General features: G+C 51.3%; 1 protein-coding gene across 1 annotated transcript; it reads left to right on the forward strand.

Moving 5' to 3' along the window:
* The first annotated feature begins 1,160 nt into the window (after positions 1 to 1,160).
* Positions 1,161 to 19,995, forward strand: ITGAX (integrin subunit alpha X). The gene is given in 30 exon segments (NM_001305890.1): positions 1,161 to 1,197; positions 1,782 to 1,884; positions 2,657 to 2,760; positions 3,047 to 3,117; positions 3,270 to 3,384; positions 5,465 to 5,595; positions 5,732 to 5,877; positions 6,108 to 6,258; positions 6,564 to 6,714; positions 7,156 to 7,229; positions 7,392 to 7,521; positions 7,646 to 7,788; positions 7,947 to 8,087; positions 8,180 to 8,389; positions 10,606 to 10,736; positions 10,858 to 11,015; positions 11,159 to 11,313; positions 12,032 to 12,163; positions 12,253 to 12,326; positions 12,543 to 12,684; positions 15,685 to 15,801; positions 15,891 to 15,970; positions 16,061 to 16,144; positions 17,458 to 17,536; positions 17,646 to 17,753; positions 18,104 to 18,187; positions 18,392 to 18,505; positions 18,656 to 18,757; positions 19,030 to 19,140; positions 19,897 to 19,995. Coding segments are annotated over 30 exon segments (3,477 nt in total).
* Positions 19,996 to 21,643: the final 1,648 nt, after the last annotated feature.

Consider the following 21,643-nt stretch of genomic DNA (forward strand, 5'->3'; position numbering starts at 1 on the left):
AGCCTTCAGTTCGTCCCCACGGCCACCAGCTCACCCAGAAGCCCTCATCACCTCTCTCCTGACCAACCCGTCTTCAACCAGCTCCCAAGGAATCCATGCCCCACACAGCCCCTTTTTCTAGTTTTCTAAAGCTCAAATTTGAAGATCTCAGTCTTTGCAATTTGCTTCTATGCCTTCCTCTGTCCTCAAGATAAAAAACTGACAGGCCTTAAGGGGGCTTTCCAGGCCTGAGGCCTGCTTCCGCTTCCCCCACCTCCCCGACTGACCACATCTTTTGCCACTTCCCACCTCCTACTCTCTGGTTTCTACCACTGATGTCCTAAGAAGGCCTCTTATCTTGTGTCTCTTCTACATTTGGCCACTCCTTCTGAAATATGCTCCCTTCTGTTTAAGTTGCTTGCAAGACTCAGATCAAGTGTCACCTCTTCCAGGAAGTTTTCCTGAAACTTCACACCCTTCCAATCTGAATATGATACTTTGTGACCAATAAGTATCTTCTCCTCTCATAGCAATGTCTTGGCTGTTTACATGTTTGCCTTCTCCACTGACACCAAAGCTGGGGCCTTGTGGCTTGTGTTTTCCCATTCTGCTGAGAGATGGCTCGCACAATCAGCCTCAAATTCGATTTGTTGACTAAGTGATAAACAAATGATGAATGAATACCCACTCTGCCTTCCTCCTAGGGTCCAGGGGCTTGAATCCTGGGCCCAGAGGTTTCTAGGTCCAAAGTGGAAGATTCTTCCCAGAGCCTCTCTTAGGGGTCTAAAGACACCCTGGCATCTACCCTTTCCCATCCCCTGGTTCACTGACATTTCAAGGTCAGGGGGTAACTTTCTTCTGTACAATAAGGGAACATGGGAGAGGTGGGGTGGGGCAGGAGATTTGCATCCACCCCAGCCTAGGTTGCAGAGACAAGAGAAGCGAGTCATATCATCTCTGCTTAGAAAGACTCCTGGACACAGTGTGTGTGGGCTGCCTGAACCTTTCTCTGCTTATTTCAGTTGTATTCTCCACCCCCAACCTCTGAGTCACGCTGACGACTTCCCTCTCTACGTCTGGCCTCCTGAGCCTCTCTCTGCTCACTGGCTTCCTTGGCATTTTGGTCCAGCTCTTCCCTTTGGGGCTCAAGTGCTCTGATGCCTATGTCTGACCTTCTTATCATGACGGTGACCCAGGTTTTTCTCTTCCTGTTGATGGGTAAGCCAAGGGTCATGATGGGGAGGAGAGGATGGGGGTAGAGCTAGGGAGAGAGCCAAGAATGCACTTTTCGAACTCAGACTTTAGGGGAGGGATCTGGAGTTATACCAGGTTGAGGATCTGGGGTTTGTGGAGGTCAAGAGGATACTGAATCAATTTTAGGGGTGTTCAAGAGAAAATGCTGGAAGAGAGGCCAGTTGCCTGGACAATGCAGAGGTGTCTCAAGTAGGCAGAAGAAGTCAATCGTGTACTCTGTCTGCCACATCTGTTCAGCCCCAAGTTTTCCTGAATTCTCCTTCAAGGGAGCCCTGAGGGAGGTATGGGGAAAGAGGTCTATTTGGGCGTTGCTCTGTGCAATGGAGAAATGAAACTTGGTAGTAGACTAGTGGAGGAACAGCTATCTCTGGACCATCTGAAGGAGGCAAACCGAGCTGAGAGAGGCCTGAGCCTGGGGGTCCAGAAGCCCAGGAGATGCTGGGGCATTATGCCTGGAGGGGATGGGGGGGGAGGTAGCCTGGGAGCCAGGAAGATGGAGAAGGTGGGAGACCCTTCCTCAAAGCTTATCTCCTCGCCTTCCTTCCCAGCCCCGGTGTCCTCTCTCTGCTTCAACTTGGACATGGAGCAACCGACAACCTTCCGTGTGGACAGCCCTGGGTTTGGACACAGTGTGGTCCAGTATGCCCAATGGTGAGGACAGCGTGGTGCCTCTGGCTTTTATCAACTCCTTCCCTGCACAAGACTGGTCTCTCCCCACATCCCTCCCTCTATTCACAAACTTTCCTCTGTCTGCTAAGTCGCTTCAGTTGTGTCCGACTCTGTGCAGCCCCATAGACAGCAGCCCACCAGGCTCCCCCGTCCCTGGGATTCTCCAGGCAAGAACACTGGAGTGGGTTGCCATTTCCTTCTCCAATGCATGAAAGTGAAAAGTGAAAGTGAAGACACTCAGTCGTATCCGACTCTTAGCAACCCCATGGGCTGCAGCCTTCCAGGCTCCTCCGTCCATGGGATTGTCCAGGCAAGAGGACTGGAGTGGGTGCCAGTGCCTTCTCCGTTCCTCTGTCTACCATGGTAATTTCCCCTAAGGCTATGAAGGACTGGACTGAAGAAGGGCTACCTTGCCATGTCAATGACCACAGCTAACTTCATTTTTTAATTGAGCAATCACTAAGTGCCAGGCACCTGTGGATGGGCACTGATTTCATCCTCACAGCAACCATATGATGTAGGAAGCCATCACTCAACAAATGTTTACTGAGCACCTATTACTATATGTCTCAGGAGCCAGACATACACTAGAGAATGAAAGAAACCAAAATCTCTCTCATGTGGAATTTAAATTGTTATGAATCTCCACTTTACAGCTGAGGAAACAGGCTTAGTGAGGGAAAGCAAACTGGCCAAGTGGCAGTCTGGCTCCAGCATCCATGATCTTAGCTGCCGTGTTCTTTTCTCCCCCCAGGCTGGTGGTTGGAGCCCCCCAGGAGGTAAAGGCTGCCAACCAAACAGGCGGCCTCTACTGGTGCGACTACAGCATGGGCAGGTGTGAGGCCATCCCCCTGAAGGGTGAGTGGCTGCCCATGGCTGGCACCCAGGCTCAGGATCCCATGCTCTGAGGGTCTGTGGGGAATACAGGAGACTCACTCCCTGGCTTCAGCTCTGTCTGCAGACCCTGAGCCTCAGACAGGCCTCCTGACCCTCCCAGTCTCCCCTCCCATCCCACCCCTGCACCCCCATAGCTCCATCAAGACCTGAAATCTCCCTTCACCTGTCAGACCTCCTCATCTCCCAGAGTTGAGGTGCCCCCGCCTCCTCTGACCTGAAGGTAACCATGCATACACCTGTGTCCTAGTGCCTCCAGAGGCTGTGAACATGTCCCTGGGCCTGTCCATGGCAGCCACCACCGACCCCTTTCAGCTGCTGGTGAGTTGCCCTGGGTCACGGGAGCATCCTGAGAGAATGCATGGGGATCTAGGGCTCTGGTGCTGGGGGTCTCATGGAGGGTGGAGGTACTGGGACGGGAGGGTGCGACAGTAGCAGGGACAGCCCTTCCCACCAAGCCCCTCTGTCCCCAGGCCTGTGGCCCCACTGTGCACCACGCATGCCGGGAGAACATGCACTTGACTGGGATCTGCTTCCTGCTGGCCTCCCCGTTCCAGCAGGTCAAGAGGATCCCAGCTGCCCTGCAGGGTGAGTGTTTGGGGCCACTGAGTCCTTTGAGGAACCTACACACATCTGACAGGGGCTTGCCGTGGGGCCAGGAATACTCTTACCAGAGTGGATAAACCAGAGGGATCTGGAAAAAAAAATTTCGCTGGAGGGCACAGTGATTCCAAACATGCCTGGAGAGGTCGCCACCTGCTTTTACACCTGCCTCATCACTATCCCAGTGCAGGGGGTTTCTAGGGCCTTTCTCTCTCTGAGCTTCAATGCCCTTGTCTGTTTGATGGGAATAATAGCACACCAGACACTGTGAATAACATAGATGGTCCACGGCCAAGGTTTAGCACAGTGCCTCAGTGGCGAGGGCTCAGTTTATGCCAGCTGCTACAATTTTTAGAGTGAAGGACATTTATTTTCACCCATTGTACCCTGTGGTATATAACCAATTGATTTGTGCAGCAGGCTGGGAAAGGGAGATGAGGATACAGGCAGTCTGAGCAGTGTGCATGTATGTGTGTGTGTGTGTATATATGTGTACGTGTGTATATGCATATGTATGTGTATGAGAGTGATGTGTATATATATATATTTATGTGTGTGTATGTGTGTATGTGTGTGTTTGTATGTGTGTGTATGTGTGTAATGTATCTATGTATTTGTGTGTGTTGTATGTATGTTTATTCGTCTCTGTGTGTATATGTATGTGTGATGTTTACATGTATTTGTGCATGTTGTGTGTATGTTTGCATGTGTCTGTGTGTGTGTGTTTGTGCATGTTGTGTGTTTGTGTGTGTTGATATGTGTGTGTACGAGTGCGTATGTGTATACGTATTTGTGCATGTTGTGTGCATGTCTGCATGTGTGTTTGTGTGTATAAATGTGATGCATGTGTATATGTTTGTGCATGTTGTGTACGTTTGTGTGTGTTGATATGTGTGTGCACGAGTGTGTATGTGTGTTTGTGTATGTTGTATGTATGTTTGTGTTGTGTGTGTGTGGTATATGTGTATACGTATACATGTGTGTGTGAGGACAGGTTGAGGACCCGGCTTCCCCTGTGCTGATGGGGATGGGGGATAAGGAGGTGAAACAGCAAGCTTCTCAGACACCACCTGGGGCAGACCAAGGCCCCTTCCTGGTTCCACATTCACACTCAGGCCCTTGCGGAGACTGACATCCGGGACCTTGACTGGGGCGCCCCTCCCAGCACCTCCTAGGCCCCTGGGCATCCACCAGGACACCCTTCTTTCTGCTGGGAAGCCTCAGGGGCAGAAGGGGGAAGCTAGGGGCTAGACAGGAATCTCCATCAGAGAGCCAAGTCAAGCGGGACTCCTTCTTCTTTTTTTAAAAAAAATATTGATTTAGTATTTGTTATTTTTGTCTGCCCTGTGTCTGCTCAAGAACTTTCTCTAGTTGTGGCGGGCGGGGACGTGGCGGCGGCGGGGAGGGTGGGGGCGTGGCGGGGGCGTGGCGGGGGCGTGGCGGGGGCGGAGGGTTGTGCTACCCTCTGTTGTAGTGTATAGGCTTCTCAGTTTCAGTGGCTTCTCTTGTGGATCAAGGGCTGTAGGATGCACCGGTTTCAGTAACTGCGGTGTGCAGGCTTAGTCGCCCCACAGCATGTGGGATCTTCCAGGACCAGGGATCTAACCGTGTCTCCTGTATTGGCAGGCAGATTCTTAACCACTGGTCCATCAGGGAAGTCCCCGAGCTGTCTCTTCTGAGGATGGATTTTGTTTAAATATTTAACAAAAGTAGTTTGGTGCTGACCCCGAGCCAGGGGCTGGAGCAGTGTCCTTTTATTGCTGGACAGTGGGGACGGTGGGAGAGAAGGTGGAGAAAGGCCAGGGGGCGGGGCACGGACAGTCGAGGTAGAAGGCGGGGCCCCAGCATCTCACCATCTGGACTGGACGAATTGTCACTTTTTTATCAACCAGGTGTGAGCAGCTGAATCACAGATGTGGCCTCTTTAGAGACTTTGGGAGACCGAGGGATCCTGTTCTAGGCAGGAGTCAGGGCAGCTCCTGGGAGGGAAACTCCTCATCTTGTGGCCAGGAGACCCGGGCTTTGTGAGTGTCCCTCTGGGGACTGGTGCCATCTCCTCCCCCAGAGTGCCCAAGGCAGGATCAGGACATCGCCTTTCTGATCGACGGCTCAGGCAGCATCTCCTCCAGAGATTTTAACAAAATGTTGAGCTTCGTGAAGGCCGTGATGAGCCAGTTCCAGCGGCCCAGCTCCCAGGTGTGCCCTCAAGGGCGGCAAGGCCGGGGTGTAGCCCCGCCCCGCCCCGCCCCGCCCCGCCCCGGAGAGGCTTGTGGGAGGAGCCTCGAGGTGGCTTTGCCTCGGCCTGACCCCCAACGCTGCTTGGTTCTCCCAGTTCTCCCTGGTGCAGTTCTCAGACCGGTTCCAAGAGCACTTCACTTTCAAAGACTTCGCTACCAGCTCAGACCCACTAAACCTCCTGAATTCCGTCTGGCAGCTGGGAGGGTGGACGTTCACGGCCTCAGCCATCCGATTCGTCACGTGAGTCCTGACTCCTCTCCGGTCCTCCCCTAAAGCATCTGAGTCTTCCTTGAGGGCCCTATCTGTCTCGGTGAGGAAGGGAGAGGTGGGCACTGAAATTCAGTCCGTGGTCTCCTGACCAAGCCAGGGGCCTCTGGGTGGGACAGAGCATCCCCTCGTTCTCACAAAGGCATCAGGGGCCAAGCAGCGGCTCTGTTCACTGGCCTCTGGACCCTCATCTTCTCTGACAGAGATCGACTGCTCAGTGCCGCCTACGGGGCCCGAAAAGACGCCTCCAAAATCCTCATTGTCATCACTGATGGGGAGAAAACAGAAAAGGTGGATTACAAGGAGGTCATTCCCCGGGCTGAGGCCGCCGGCATCATCCGATATGCAATTGGGGTAGGATGGGGGGATGCCCTTACTCTACCTCGTCCCTTCAAGTCCTCTTAAGGCACCTTCCCTTTTAGGACAGAAGCCCCCAGCTCTCTTAGCTTTCTTTTGCCTTCAGGATGAAAGCTTTGTCCCAGCCTGGGGGACTTTCATCCTTTTCCTTAAAAGCCTCCATGCTGTCTGAGCCTCATTTTTCTTGCCTGTTCGCTGGCTGTAATTATATTAACCTTGCAGGGTTACTGGAGGAGCCCAGCATCCAGCAGGCATGTTATAGTTCGGATTATTTTCACTGAGTTGGTCTTTGCTGGGGACAGGTGGGATCAGCATTTCGATACAGAAATTCCTTGCAAGAATTAATCGACATTGCCTCCACACCCTCTAAAGAGCATGTATTTCAAGTGGAGAACTTTGACGCTTTGCGAGACATTCAGAAACAACTGAAAGAGAAGATCTTTGCCATTGAGGGTAAGTCAGAGATGGAACTACTCGTTTCAGAAGCCCTCACCTATATATCCTTTTTTCTTCTAGAGCCTGGGCTCCTTTGTCATGGGCCAGTTCCTCTCTTTGGGTATTTAGTCTCCAACATGAGATCCTCTTGGGCTTCCTCAGTGGCACAGTGGAAAGAATCCGCCTGCAGTGCAGGAGCCACAGAAGATGTGGGTTTGACCCCTGGGTCAAGAAGATCCCCTGGAGGAGTGCATGGCAACCCACTCCACTATTCTTATCTGGAGAATCCCATGCACAGAGGAGCCTGGCTACAGTCCATGGAGTCCCATAGCGTCGGACATGACTGAAGCGATCTAGCACATAGCACACACATGAGATCCTCTTAAAGCTGAGATTCTCCTTGAACCTGGCAAAGCTTGTCTTTCCCCCATAGAACCTAGGTGTCATACCTTTCCTCAGGTACGCAGACCATAAGCAGTAGTTCCTTCGAACTGGAGATGTCTCAGGAGGGCTTCAGTGGTGTGTTCATGCCTGTGAGTGGGGCCCCTTTCAGCCCGTTGATGTAGGGTTAGGCAGAGACGGAGGAGGGAAGGCAAGAGTGGATATCTGATGAGGGGGCGGAGTCAGTGGCAGGCATTTTTTCAGAATAGGTTGTCTTTTTCCCACCTGCTCACCCTGGAATCCTTTCCTCCCAGGATGGACCAGTTCTGGGGGCTGTGGGGAGCTTCAGCTGGTCTGGAGGTGCTTTCCTGTACCCCCAAAATAAGAACCCCACCTTCATCAACATGTCCCAGGAGCATGTGGACATGAGGGACTCTTACCTGGGTGAGACAAGGCTGTGGTTGGGGGCTGGGCAGGAGATGGGCTGCCTGGGAAGGATAGGGGCCTGGGGTTGGGGGATGAGGGGACAGGGGTGGGGAAGCCTCGGTGCTGACCCTGGCCCCTTCAGGTTACTCCACAGAGCTGGCCCTTTGGAAGGGGGTCCAGAGCCTGATCCTGGGGGCCCCCCGCCATCAGCACACCGGGAAGGTGGTCCTCTTCACCCAGGTGTCCGGGCAATGGAGGCTGAAGGCTGAAGTCACAGGGACCCAGGTTGAGTGTGGAGGGGGTCTCCAGGGGCAGAGAAGGAGGAGAGGAAGGGGGTGAAGGGCCTCTGGGGGAGGTGTTGGTGTCTGGGGAGAGGCGGGACTTGGCCCAGGGTATGCCCCTGGCAGCGGGCAAACAGGGTGACTCCTGACTCTGCCCTCCAGATCGGCTCCTACTTCGGGGCCTCCCTCTGCTCTGTGGACGTGAATGGAGATAGTAGCTCTGACCTGGTCCTCATCGGGGCCCCTCATTTCTACGAGCAGACCCACGGGGGCCAGGTGTCCGTGTGCCCCTTTCCCCAGGGGGTGAGTAGCTGATGAGACCCGGGCTGGGTGGGGTCTGGCTGTGGGATGGAGGGGTCCCTGGGGTAGGACCTGACACCATTCTCATTCTGCAGAGGACTAAGTGGAAGTGCGATGCTGTCCTGCGAGGGGAGCCGGGCCACCCCTGGGGCCGCTTTGGGGCAGCCCTGACCGCGCTGGGGGATGTGAATGGGGACAGGCTGGCGGATGTGGCCGTTGGGGCCCCGGGAGAGCAGGAGAACCGGGGTGCTGTCTACCTGTTCCACGGAACCTCAGAACTGGGCATCAGCCCCTCCCACAGCCAGGTGAGGCTTGGTCACAGTCCCTTTTGCCACAAAACCTCCTCCTGGCACCTTTCTGTCTTCGACACTGCCACCTGGAAAATTCTTCTTTCCCTCATCTTACCTCTTTTGCCTAGAACTGGGCACCTAGTAGGCATCAAGCAAAATCTGTGGAGCTTCAGAAATGGAAACATTGGTTATTCTTTAATTTGTATAGACGGATTTTTGGTGGCTCAGATGGTAAAGAATCTTCCTGCAATGCAAGAGACCTGGGTTTGATCCCTGGGTCAGGAAGATCCCCTGGAGAAGGGAAAGGCAACCCACTCCAGTATTCTTGCCTGGAGAATCCCATGGACAGAGGAGCCTGGTGGGCTATAGTCCACTGGGTCACAAAGAGTTGTACATGACTGAGCGACTAACATTACTTTGTATGGTGACTTGATACTTTCTCCATCCAAGTCTTCTAATCCCCTAGCAGTTTTACCCTGTACATACACCAGGCATTAGCAAAGACATTTTAAAGATGAAATCTGGGGCATGGAGAAGAGAAGTGCCTTGACCTGTCAAGGTTTATAGTGGATCAAGAATCGTGGTGAGGGAGGTTCCAACCTCTTGTCTCTGACCAGGTGCTCCACCTCTATCTGGCTCGCTTTGCCAGTCGGTTTAGTTCTGGGAGCCTCAGCCTGCCTGTCCACCTACCCCCTCGTCTCCCTGGATGTCATGACGTTATTGTCTCCTGCCATCAGTAATCCTACCAGATACCCATAGGCAGGAGCCCTTCACTGGATGAGGGAGGCTGAGAAAGGAGGGCAAAAGTTAAGGAAGTCTCAATTAAAAAAATAAGCAAAAGATCTGAAAAGACTTTTCTTCAAAGGTGATATACAAAGGATCAATTTGCACGTAAGAAGATGTTCAGCATCACTAGTTATCAGTCATCAGGAAGTCAAAACCACAATGAGACATCACTTCACACCTACTAGGATGGCTGAAATCAGAAAGACAGGTGATAACAAAGTGTTGATAAGGATGTGAAAGTATGTGGCATACTCAACCACTATACGTGGGAATGTAGAATGATGCAGCTACTTTGGAAAACAGCTCTTCAGAAGGTTAAACTAGAGTTACTGGGTGACCCGGAAGTTCCACCCAAGAGAATTAAAAACAGGTCCATACACAAAAAAATTACACGTGCTTGTTTGTATTAGTGTTATATGTAACAACCAAAAGGGGGAAATAATCGAAATGCCCATCCCGTGATGAACAGATAAAGAAAATGTGGTATACCCACACAGTGGCATATTATTCAGCCGTGAAAAGAATGAAACACTGACGCATGTTACATGTGTCAACACAACATGCTATAACATGCTACCACATGGATGAACCCTGAAAACATGCTTAGTCAAAGAAGCTAGATCCATCAAAGGACCACATATTGTGTCATACTGTTTACATGAAATGCCCAGAATAGGTAAATCCACAGAGTCAAAAAGTGGATTATTGGTTGTCAGGGGCAAGGGGTGGAGGAGAATGAGGGACATGGGGGTGACTGCTAAGGGGCCCTTCTAGCCCTGATACCATGATAAAGTTACTGAGTAGTGATCATACGCCAGGTGCTGTTCTAAGAACTCCATGAATTAGTTCATTTAGTGCTCTGAGGTGTTATCATCCTAGATGAGGGATGAGGAAACTGAGGTACAGAAAGACTGACTCCTAGCTTAAGATCTCATGGCTCATAAGTGAAGGAGCCAGAATAGGAACCCGAGATGAACTAGCCAAGTGAATGACTGAAAGTCAGGTCGCCAGCCCAGCCTTTCCAGCTCCCTTCTTCATTTATGTCCTAGAAATCTTTTGTCTCTACTCACTATTTCTCTACTCCCACTCCCTCTTTTTAGGTACTTCTTTTTTACGGCTCACTCCTTCATTCTGTCTCCCTCATCCCCTCTTCCCTGTTCCTCTTGTTGCTTCTGTTCAGCTTTTCTCTCCCTCAACCTGACTTGGGTTTCCCTGGTGGCTCAGTGGTGAAGAACTCACCTGCTAATTCAGGAGAGGCGAGCTGGATCCCCGGGTCAGGAAGATCCCCTGGAGAAGGAAATGGCAACCCGTTCCACTCTTCTTGCCTGGGAAATCCCATGGACAGAGGAGCCCGGTGGGCTGTAGCCCATGGGGTCGCGAAAGGGTCAGACACGACCGAGTGACTAAACGATAACAACCTGACTTGCTGCTTCCTCTCCGGCCAGCGGGTCACAGGCGCCCAGCTCTCCCCCAGCCTCCAGTATTTCGGGCAGTCGCTGAGCGGGGGTCAGGACCTCACCCAGGATGGACTGGCAGATTTGGCCGTGGGGGCCCAGGGGCACGCATTGCTGCTCAGGTGAGAACACATACCCGCTGGGTGGTCCCAGGTCTGCGAGGACACCAGCCTCTCTAACCATCCTCCCTGGTTGTCATCCCGGAACCAGAGGCTTGTCCTCAGCTCAGTGTTCTGCCCACAGGACCAGACCTGTGCTCAGGATGTGGGCGAACATTCACATCACACCCGCGGAGATCGCCAGGTCTGTGTATGAGTGTGAGCCACTGGCGACCTTTCCCCAAGATCTGGGCAAGGCCACTGTCTGCCTGCATGTTTCCCAAAGTCCCAAGAACCAGCTGGGTGAGTCGTTTGCCCCCAATCCAAGATGACCTGCCCCTGGGAGTCCCCAGGCCCAGGGCTCCTGTCTCCTCCCTTGCTCCTTTCCCACTTGGGGAGTTCCTCTTTCTCTCTCAGCCTTTTCCATCCCCCACTTTCCCCTACAGTTAACCTCCAAAGCATTGTGACATTTGACTTAACCCTTGACCCTGGCCGCCTGAGTCCTCGTGCCATCTTCCAAGAGACGAGGACTCGGAATCTGACCCGTGTTCAAGAGCTGGGGCTGAAGCAGCACTGCGAGGCTGTGAGGTTGCTCCTTCCGGTGAGGGGTCCTGGGGAGGGAGGCGACTCTGAGGCTGGTGGGGGGTGGTGGCTGGGCAGGGACGCAGGGATGTGTTCTGGTCCTCGCCTTGGCTCCGCCCCCAAATGGCAAGTGGAAAGCAGGAGGGGCTTAACACAGGTTAGCTGAATGACTGAGGGAGTGAAGGATGGATGAGGTTGGCTGCATCAGCAGGAGGCTACATGGCTGGATTTCAGGTAGAAGCCTGAGGCTGCTTCGGAGAGCCATGGGGCGTTGGGCTGGGATTCTTTTATCCAGCCACTGCTCTGAGGCAGGTCCTGTCCCCAACACCAGGGAGCCAGCAGAGGACAAAATAATCATGGCCACGGGGAGCTATGGGGGAAGACCAGAAGCAAATCAAATTCCTAGATAATAGATGTTGATAATATTCCTAGATAACAGATAATAGTGATGAAAGAGAGATAAAGCTGGAGAGAGAACAGAGAGGGTTTCAGGGGGCTATGGAGAACAGTCTGGGGAGACCCTGAGTAGAGTGAGGGAGCCCGTGGGAGGCTGGGGGAAGGATACTCAACATAAAGGACAATCACAGCAGCAGTTTCACATGCAGATCCTAGCGATGAGCGTTTACGAGGGGCTGTGGGTTGGTACCATTGTTACTGCATTTTACGAATGAGGAGACAGGACCCAGCTGGTGGCTGTGAGGGTGCATTTCTTGCTTCCTCCTGTATCCATCCCCCAGGACTGTGTGGAGGACTCGGTGACCCCCATCATCTTGCGTCTCAACTTCTCCCTCGTGGGCAAGCCCATCTCTAGCCTAAGAAACCTCCAGCCTATGCTGGCAGTGGACGCCCAGAGATACTTCACAACCTCTGTGAGTCCTGGGGTTGGCCTTTTCCAGAGGGGTTGGAGGGGGTGGACTTTAGATCTTGAGGGAAAACCCTGCTTTGCCTTCCCTCTCAGCTCCCCTTTGAGAAGAACTGTGGTGCGGATCACGTCTGCCAGGACGACCTCAGCATCTCTTTTGGGGTCTCAGAGTGAGTGTCCAGCCCTTAGACCCACCCTGGTTCCCCAGGCCCCCTCCTGGAACCCAGGGCTCCTGTCCCTGGCTCTTCCTAATGTCTCTACCCAGGGCTCTGGACCCAGACACACTGTCCCTGTCTCTCTCCCCACTACCCCGCTCTGCATTTCACCCCCACTCCATTTTCAGCCTCAGTCACAGAATCACCTTCTCTCCTCTGCCCCAATGCTAGCTTAAAGACCCTGATGGTGGGGAGTAACCTGGAGCTGAACTTGAAAGTGAGAGTGTGGAATGATGGCGAGGACTCCTACGGAACCGCAGTCACCTTCTTCTACCCTCCAGGGTTGTCTTACCGACGTGTGACCGGGGGCCAGGTACTGTCCCCTTTGGGGAAGGAAAGGCTGATGGCAAGGGGCCAGCAGAGACTCCTGTGTTGGGTTCAGTGCTCAGGCAGGTCTTCATCTGTTTAGCATTCTTGAAAGCCAAGAGGGCTGGACTGATCATGGTTAGATGGATGTGGTTGTGTTTGCTGTGTCATGCCTCAACTCATTCTGTGTTCAGCTCTGAGCTTGGCATTTTAAGAATGACAGTCAGGAATCAATTCCCAGGAGGATGCTAATGTGAGAACCGCAGGGACCCTGCCTTCTATTTTTTTGTATTATGCATGGTATAACTATTTCTCTTTTAAAGGAGAACATATCTCAGCCTTCAAATATTTTAAAACACTGTTCTGGGGGATTCCCTGGTGGTTCAGTGGTTACAGTGCAGGATTTTCACTGCCATGGCCCAAGTTCAATCCCTGGTCGAGGAAAACTAAGATTCCAAAAGCCTTGTGGCTTAGAAAATAAAATAGAAAAGAAAAAATTAAATAAAATACTGTCCTGTAGAAGAGTGAGTTGGATTTATTGGTTACTGTAGATAAGAGCTTGGCATACTTTATCCATAAAGGGCTGCTAAGTTGCTTCAGTCGTGTCCGACTCTGTGTGACCCCAGAGACAGCAACCCACCAGGCTCCCCCGTCCCTGGGTTTCTCCAGGCAAGAACACTGGAGTGGGTTGCCATTTCCTTCTCCAATGCATGAAAGTGAAAAGTGAAAGTGAAGTCGCTCAGCCATGTCCAACTCTTAGCGACCCCATGGACTGCAGCCCACCAGGCTCCTCCGTCCATGGGATTTTCCACGCAAGAGTACTGGAGTGGGGTGCCATTGCCTTCTCCAATCCATAACGGACTAGAGAGTAGATATTTCAGTCTTGTGGGCCACACAGTGTCTTCATTCTTGCTGATCTAAAGTGAAAGCAGCCATTGACAATATGTATATGAATGAGCATGGCTGTGCTCCAATAAAACTTTATTTACACAAATTGGTGCTGGGCTGCCATATGGTAATCCCCGTTCTAGAAGACAGAACCAGGGCCACAAGGAGTCAAACAGAGATTTTTAACGAACATTTTATTATGAAAAATTGTGTTAAACATTTACAAAAGAAGAGAGTGGTTCAACAAACCTCCTCCTAAATTATTGCCCAGATTCAACAATCATCAGCATTTGCTACATTGTTTCACCTGTTTTTGCCCTCCCTTGGTTTAAATATTTTAAAACCAATCCCAGACACCCTATCATCATACACCTTCCTGTTTCACTGTTCTGGACAGTAGAACTGTCTTACATGACCCTATAGCCCTGATCACACCCAATGAAATGAATAATTTCTTGGTATTTAGACTATAATCAAATTTCCTTAATTGTCTCAAATATATCCTTTTAAGTGGTTTATTTGAACCAGCATTTAAACTAGATCCACATTGTATGCTTGGTTGTTCTCCCATGTGTCTCTTAAGCCAGTCTTCCCAATGGAAGCTTACTTTGATCAATGCATGAAGAAATACGTGATGAATGTATTTCTAGGAATGTTTGTCTAGGAGTTTGTCTAGGAATGACAAACTCCGGCTGCCTTGTGAGGGTGAACACCCTGTCACTGGAGGTACTTCTAGACACACCAACTGGATGCCATGTGCGGACCTTCTTTGGATCCGGCTTTTATTTACTTTTTGAAAATATTTATTTACTTGGCTAGGCGGGGTCTTATTTGTGGCATGTGGGATCTCTTAGTTGACGCATGGGAACTCTCAGTAGTGGCATATGGGCTCTACTTCCCTGACCAGGGATTGAATCCAGGCCCTCTGCGTTGGGAGTGCAGAGTCACAATCACTGGACCACCAGGGAAGTACCAGATACTGCTTCTAAAAATGAGCTATAACATTCACATTTTTGGATTCAATTTAGAACGACTTAACATGACTTGGATATCAGCTGATCTTAAGGAGTTATTGTTAATTTTGTTGAGTCTTGTGCTTATGTTAAAAAATACCCTTATCTGTTGGTGGTATTCACTGAAGTCTTTCCAGATCGAAAGTATGTGATATTAGGAAAGTGAAAGAAAGAAAATGAAGTCGCTCAGTTGTGTCCAACTCTTTGCGATCCCATGGACTATAGTCCATTAGGCTTCTCTGTCCATGGAATTCTCCAAGCAAGAGTACTGGAGTGGGTTGCCATTTCCTTCTCCAGGGGATCTTCCTGACCCAGGGATTAAACCCAGGTCTCCTGCATTGCAGGCAGACGCTTTACCCTCTGAGCCACCAGGGAAGCCCTGTGATCTTAGGAATGTGCTTTAAATAATTCAGGGGAGAAAAAGTGGAAAACAGGTGAACAAAACAGAGTAGAAAAATGTTGGTAATTTAATCTGAGTGATGGGGATATGGGGTGGATTTACCTTGTCTTTCCACTTTTGAGGAGATTTGAAATTTTCATAATACAAATCTTTTAAAAAGAACTGTGAATTAAAAAAAGGGGAAATGCTATTAACAATAAATCTGGGATTTCTACCTTAGGATGAAGTTTGACCAGATAGTGTTTAAGGATTAAAAAAAAAAAATTTAAGTCACACCAATTTCTTTATGTTTGGCTGTGCTGGGGCTTCGTTGCTGTGGGAGGGCTTTTCTCTTGTTATGGTGATCGGGGGCTACTCTCTGGTTGAGGTGCTTGGGCTTCTCGTTGCAGTGGCTTCTCTTGTTGTGGAGCATGGGATCTAGGGCGCCAGGGCCCAGCAGTTGTGGCTTCTGGGCTCCGGAGCACAGACTCAGTATTGCATGGGCTTAGTTGCCCCGAGGCATATGGAATCTTCCAGGACCAGGGATCAAACCCATGTCCCCTGCATTGCAAGGCAGATTCTCAACCACTGGACCACTAGGGAAGCCCAAAAATTTAAAACAAAACATAACCTTAAGGTAAATTGCAGGTAACTGTCACTTCTGTATAGAGTTTTGTCGGGACACCAGCAAGTTCTCAGCTGCCTTGGTCCATCTGTGCTTCCCCAGAACCATCTGCAGTCACGTTCCCTGCGCCTGACCTGTGACAGCGCCCCCGCCGGGACCCAGGGCACACGAAGCACCCGCTGTAGCGTCAGCCACTTCATCTTCCGTGAGGGCGCCCAGGTCAGCCTCACTTCTGCCCACTGCTCCTCCCCGGGCCCCATGCAGTCTCACTCCTCGGTGACCTCCTCCCATTTCTGCCCCCTCCCCAGATCACCTTCACGGTCACCTTTCACGTCTCCCCCACGGCCACCCTGGGAGACAAGCTGCTTCTTGTCGCCAATGTGAGCAGGTGAGCTGGGCCAGGCTCAGGGCAGTGCCCGCTCCCTTTCAGTCTCCTCCCCTGGGGAACTTGCCAGCTGGGATCCTCCTCTTTTTCCAGTGAGAATAACAGCCCCAAGACAAGCAAGACCACCTTCCAGCTGGAGCTGCCCGTGAAGTATGCTGTCTACACCGTGATCAGCAGGTGCCACACCACGACCTCCAAGGGGTCCTCGCCCATCACGCTGTGGGGCGTAGGGAATTCTCTCTTTCTGTAGGAGCTGAACCTCTGCTGAGTTTGTTTGTTTGTTTGTTTTGTTTTGTTTTGGCTGTGCTGGGTCTTCATTGCAGTGCTCAGGCTTCCTCTAGTTGCAGCTCACGGGCTTAGTGGCCCCATGGCATGTGGGATCTTAGTTCCCTGTGTCCCCTGCATTGGAAGGTGGATTCTTACCCACTGGACCACCAGGGAAGGCCCTCAAATTTAAGTTTTATCACTACCCTGTCAATAAGTAGATGACACCACTAGCAGCACTTACTAATCAATCGAGTGCTTTTTGTGGCTATTGATAACAATAATTATGATGTAATTATCGTTATAGCCCACATTTAATAGAGGCCTCAGGACAAGCTGGGGTGTTTTGGAGGGGCCCTTCTTAGAGAAGGATGACACTTCAGGGTAGGAGTCGGGGTTCGAATTTCTGTGGTGCAGATGAAGGGCAGGTGTGTAAGGAGTGGAGTGGGGCAGCGGAGGGGGCAGGGAAATGAGAGCAGGCCCCTGGTCAGGGGCCAGGCTGGGGACCTAGGGCAGCCTTGAGGTGTGGTTACACTGATACCCAGTGGACAGTCCATGTTGGGCCCCCCACCACCTCCAAACTCCAGGCCCAGAAAAGCTGAGGAGGGAATTCTCTGGTGGTCCTGTGGCTAAGGCTCTGAGGTTTCATTGCCAAGGCTGCAGGTTTGATCCCTGGTCAAGGAACTAAGAGCTCACAAGCAGAAAGGAAGAAAGAGGGGGTGGGGGGGGGAGGGATAAAGGAAGGAAGGAAGAAAGAAAGAAAAACTGAGGAAACAGGAGAGAAGGGCCCCAGGGAAGGCCTTAGGGAGCCAGAAGGGGTGAGTCCAGTAGACATTTGTCAGCAGCATCAGCCTGAATCTCCCTGCACCTTCGTCGTGTCCCACCTGCCCATCTGGCCTCCAAGTCCACAGAGGCCTGAAAGGAAGACCCAGGCACAGAGAGGGCAGGCCCTGGCCCCCTCCCTCCGGGACAGACAGAGTTCTCAGCAGTTCCTGTGACCCCACCCCACTGCCTGGCTGCCCTGGCAGTCTCCTCTCTGGATAGCCTCTGCAGGAAGCCTGCACCCAGCCTGCAGCCCAGCCCGGCTCCCTGAACCATCCTGTTACCCCAAGTCACTCCCGATCAGCCCCGGGGCCCTCTGACCACCCGTCCTGTCACACTCCCACCCCGAGTCTCCTCAGGAGGCCCTAAGTCTTCTCATCCGCCCCTGCCTCCTCTCCCCACAGCCACGAACAATCCACCAAGTACCTCAACTTCTCGGCCTCACAGGAGGAGGGCAGCAGGGAGGCCCAGCACAGATACCAGGCACGTGTGGTGACTTGGGAACATGGCCTGGGGCGGGGGGCCCAGGAGCCAGAGATCCGGGAGGGCAGGAGGCTCAGCGTGATCTTGGCCCTCACTGTCCTCCATGCAGGTGAATAACCTGGGGCAGAGGGAGCTGCCTGTCAGCATCGACATCTCAGTGCCCATGGAGCTGAACCAGGTGGCCGTGTGGAAAGACATAGAGGTCCTCAGCCCCCAGGTACTCAGAAGGCTCTATGGGCGCTCCGTTCACGCCCTCTCCCTGGACTCCCTGTGGCTTTTTTGTTGTTATTCTTTAACGGCTCACTTGTGTCCTACTCTTTGCGACCCCATAGACTGTAGCCCACCGGGCTCCCCTGTCCGTGGGATTTTTCAGGCAAGAATCCTGGAGTGGGTTGCCATTTCCTCCTGCAGGGGATCTTTCCCAATGCAGGGATCGAACCCGCATCTCCCTCATTGGCGGGCGGATCCTTTACCACTGGGCCATCAGGGAGGCCCTGCCTCGACTCCTCGGTCTTCGTGAGTCCCTGATGACCCCTCACATGCTTTCTCCCTGTGCCTTTTCCCTAGAACCCCTCCATTCAGTGCTCTTCAGAGAGAACAGCACCCACAGAGTCTGACTTCCTGACCCACTTTAAGAAGAAGCCTGTCCTGGTGAGATGGCCCTGGGCGGTCCCCCACTGGAAGCCACACTTCAGAGGGATTTGATTCGGGAATACGTATTATATCAGATGGATGTCTGCTGAACAACCTGCTTGAGCTCCAGGGTGGCAGCTCCTCTCAAATCAGACAGTTGAACGCTGCCTTCTACCTTCAAACCCATCTTTCCCTGGCCTGATGCCACTTCTCTGTCTCCAGGACTGCTCCATTGCTGACTGCCTGAGGTTCCGCTGTGACATCCCCTCCTTCGGCATCCAGGAGGAACTTGACTTCATCCTGAAGGGCAACCTCAGCTTCCGCTGGGTCAGCCAGGTGTGTAATTCTAAGAGCAGAGTCCCTTCCCAGACTCAGGTGTAGCCTGACGTGTCTGTGCCTACCTCAAGCCAGGGTGTTTCTCTATCCCTGAGCCCTCCTGCCCATCCAACTACAGCTAGTTCCCAGCTCTCCCCTTCTCTTTTGCAGACACAGCAGAAGAAGGTGCTGGTCGTGAGCGTGGCTGAAATCACCTTCAACAGACTTGTGTATTCGCAGCTTCCAGGACAGGAGATATTTTTGAGAGCTCAGGTAGTGACCATGTGGCAGGGAGTGGCCAGGCTGGTCAGACAGTTCCTGTTGCTAAATCCATGATGCTGAGTGGGGGGCTTGCAAGCCTGGAGAGAGGCAGGATGGATGGAGAGCCCCAGGCAGGACGGTTGTTCCTAAGCCCATGAGTCCTTCTGTATCCCACCCCTTGGAGCGGAGCCTGATGAAGGAGGGGAGGGAGTTCAAGGGGACCTGGGAGGAGTCTGGGGCCTCAGGAGTCCTGAGCCTTTCTGATGGGGTCATCTCCACTCCAGACGGAACTGGTGCTGGAGAAGTATGAGATCTACAACCCCATCCCCCTCATTGTGGGCAGCTCTGTGGGAGGACTGCTGCTCCTGGCCCTCATCACAGCCCTACTGTACAAGGTGAGTGTCTTTATCCTACTCCCGAGACCACCAGCATTTGATCCCACTCTTTCTACAGTGTAAGAAAGAGCTCACCGTGGAGTCAATCCTGTGACCCCAATTCTTCCTAAAGAGATCCCTTCCCCCCGTGACATCTGTTGTTGTTTAGTTGCTAAGTCGTGTTTGACTCTTTTGCGACCCCATGGACTGCAGCTCACCAGGTTCCTCTGTCCCCGGGATTTTCCAGGCAAGAATACTGAGATGGGTTGCCAAGTTTTTCTCCCAGGGGATCCTTCCAACCCAGGGATCGAACCCATATCTCCTGCATTGCTGGTGGATTCGTTTCTGCTGAGCCACCAGGGAAGCCGCCGGTGACATCACCTGTCCCCAGTGGACTCCATGTCTTTCTGTCTGATTCTCAAGCCTCCTCTAATCTGTCTCTATTTCTTTTCCGCTCTTCTTCACCTCTTTACATGTTTCCCTGGAAGGCAAATTAGAACGTGAAAGCCCTGGATTTAATGTTGATGCCACCACTGATTCTTTCCTTGGCCATCGGCATGTGTTTGGTTCATGATGGGTCTTGGTTTCTCATTCTGAAGGTGGTGCTACCCAGCTCACAGAACTATGGCAGAGTCTAAATGATACTGTTTATTTAAAGTTCCTAGTATAGTGCTGGAACATAGGGTTCCAGAGATGGTGATCACTGATCCCCTCCATCATCTCTTTTCTTCCCGTCCACTGGACTTCCTGATTTTTTTTCTCCTTCCTCCCTAACAGGTTGGTTTCTTCAAACGTCAGTACAGGGAAATGATGGAAGGAGCAAACAAACAGACTGTCCCAGAAAATGAGACAGGAGACCCCCAAGTTGCCCAATAAGATACTACCTCCCATTGTCTTAGAGAGGTTCCCTGGCCTTCTCACTTTTGCCCGATAAGAAACTACCTCCTGTTCTCCTTTGAACCTGCTCTCCCCTAAGAGATGCCCTAGACTTGTTACTGTCACCCCAGTCAGGCCTGATGGGGAAGAAGCATTCCAAGCGAGGGGAGCTGGGATCAACTGCTTTCTGTCCTTGGGAGGATGCAATGTGTTTGCACAAATCACCTTGCCTGGGAGGAGGCATTGGTCTTGTCAAGGCTCCAACTGGAAATCCCAGGACAGGATCCCTGCTGTGCAACCTGAGGACTTGACTTGGAATTTCTACCTAGAAATCCATGGACAAAAGCCTCAGGCTCCAGTCTCTGTTCCTCCACTAACCACCGATGATCTTCCTAAAATACAGTACTAAACCTGGCACACATCCTCATCCATCCTCGGTGGTTCCCCCTTACTCACAGCGTAACTTCGGAACTCCCCAGCTTGTGAAACAATACACAGATGCTTCTTACAAACCCTGGGATGTACTGAAGATGACATCGTTTGCATATCGTTGGCACTTTGAAGTCCTCTCTCAGGCACCTGCTGCCCCCAAATAAGGTCACTCTTATTATAATGCCACCTATCTCAGCATAACGGTCAATGTGGTGCCTGGTGCCGAGCTGGGAGTCAACACACAGCAGGCCATTCACTGGACAGATCCTACTGCTGCCTCCAATAAGGTGCTTGGGCCACGTGGATGTTTTAATTAGAAAAACAGAAGGGGAGGCAGTTGACCATGTGATTTGAGGGGAAGCCATTCCTTCACCTCCACCCCAAATTATCACCCCATCCACCATAGGGTCCCAAACCCTTTTGAATTTGGAAGTTTGGGGATCTCCAGAAGGACCAGTTATGATGAAATTCATTAAGCTGGGCTCCAATTTAGACCTTATGAGAACTGGGTTTTAGAGTGCTGTTTTTCAAAATGTGCCACGAACCTCCAAAGGTTTCCTAAATGCTAGTTTAGAGGGGGGAAAAAAAGACAAGAAACAATTTTAAACCCGTGCATCTCACACATTTGATCCCAGTGACTTTCACAGAAATCCTGCCATATCCTTAAAATTGTGCTCCTAAAGCTTGTCCCTGGGCTCCAAGGACGGTAGTTTAACATTCAGGCAATGGTGCTATTTTCATTTAATTTTCCTGTGTGTGTGATTGTTTCCCTTCATTATATGTGCAATTTTCATGGTTTCCATTGTGTTGTGTTCTATCCCCAAATCACAAAAATGGATCAATGGCTCAAAAATTATTCATCAAGGGATAAATATTGTGATTAAAAAATAAAAAAGAATTGGTGCAACTAGAACAATGTCATCAAAATCAATACTGAGCGAGATTGCACTTCACATTACTATAGACGTGTATGAGTGCTGGGTTGAGTGATTGTGAGCTGAGAAATTAAACTGTGTCTAGGAAATATAGCATCTGAAAATTGGATTTTATTGGATCAGGTATCTATTTGTTCCTAGGTTGTTGTCCATTATGAAACTTTGTCTAGTCATACCATTATTTTTAAAGGATTTTTTAAGCAACCAAGAATTAGTTTTATTTATTTACTAATTTTATTTTTTGCCTGAGTGGCACGTAGGATCTTAGTTCCCTGACCAGG

Source organism: Ovis aries, chromosome 24 (assembly GCF_016772045.2).
Source record: "Ovis aries strain OAR_USU_Benz2616 breed Rambouillet chromosome 24, ARS-UI_Ramb_v3.0, whole genome shotgun sequence".
In the NCBI taxonomy this organism is placed as follows: Eukaryota; Metazoa; Chordata; class Mammalia; order Artiodactyla; family Bovidae; genus Ovis; species Ovis aries.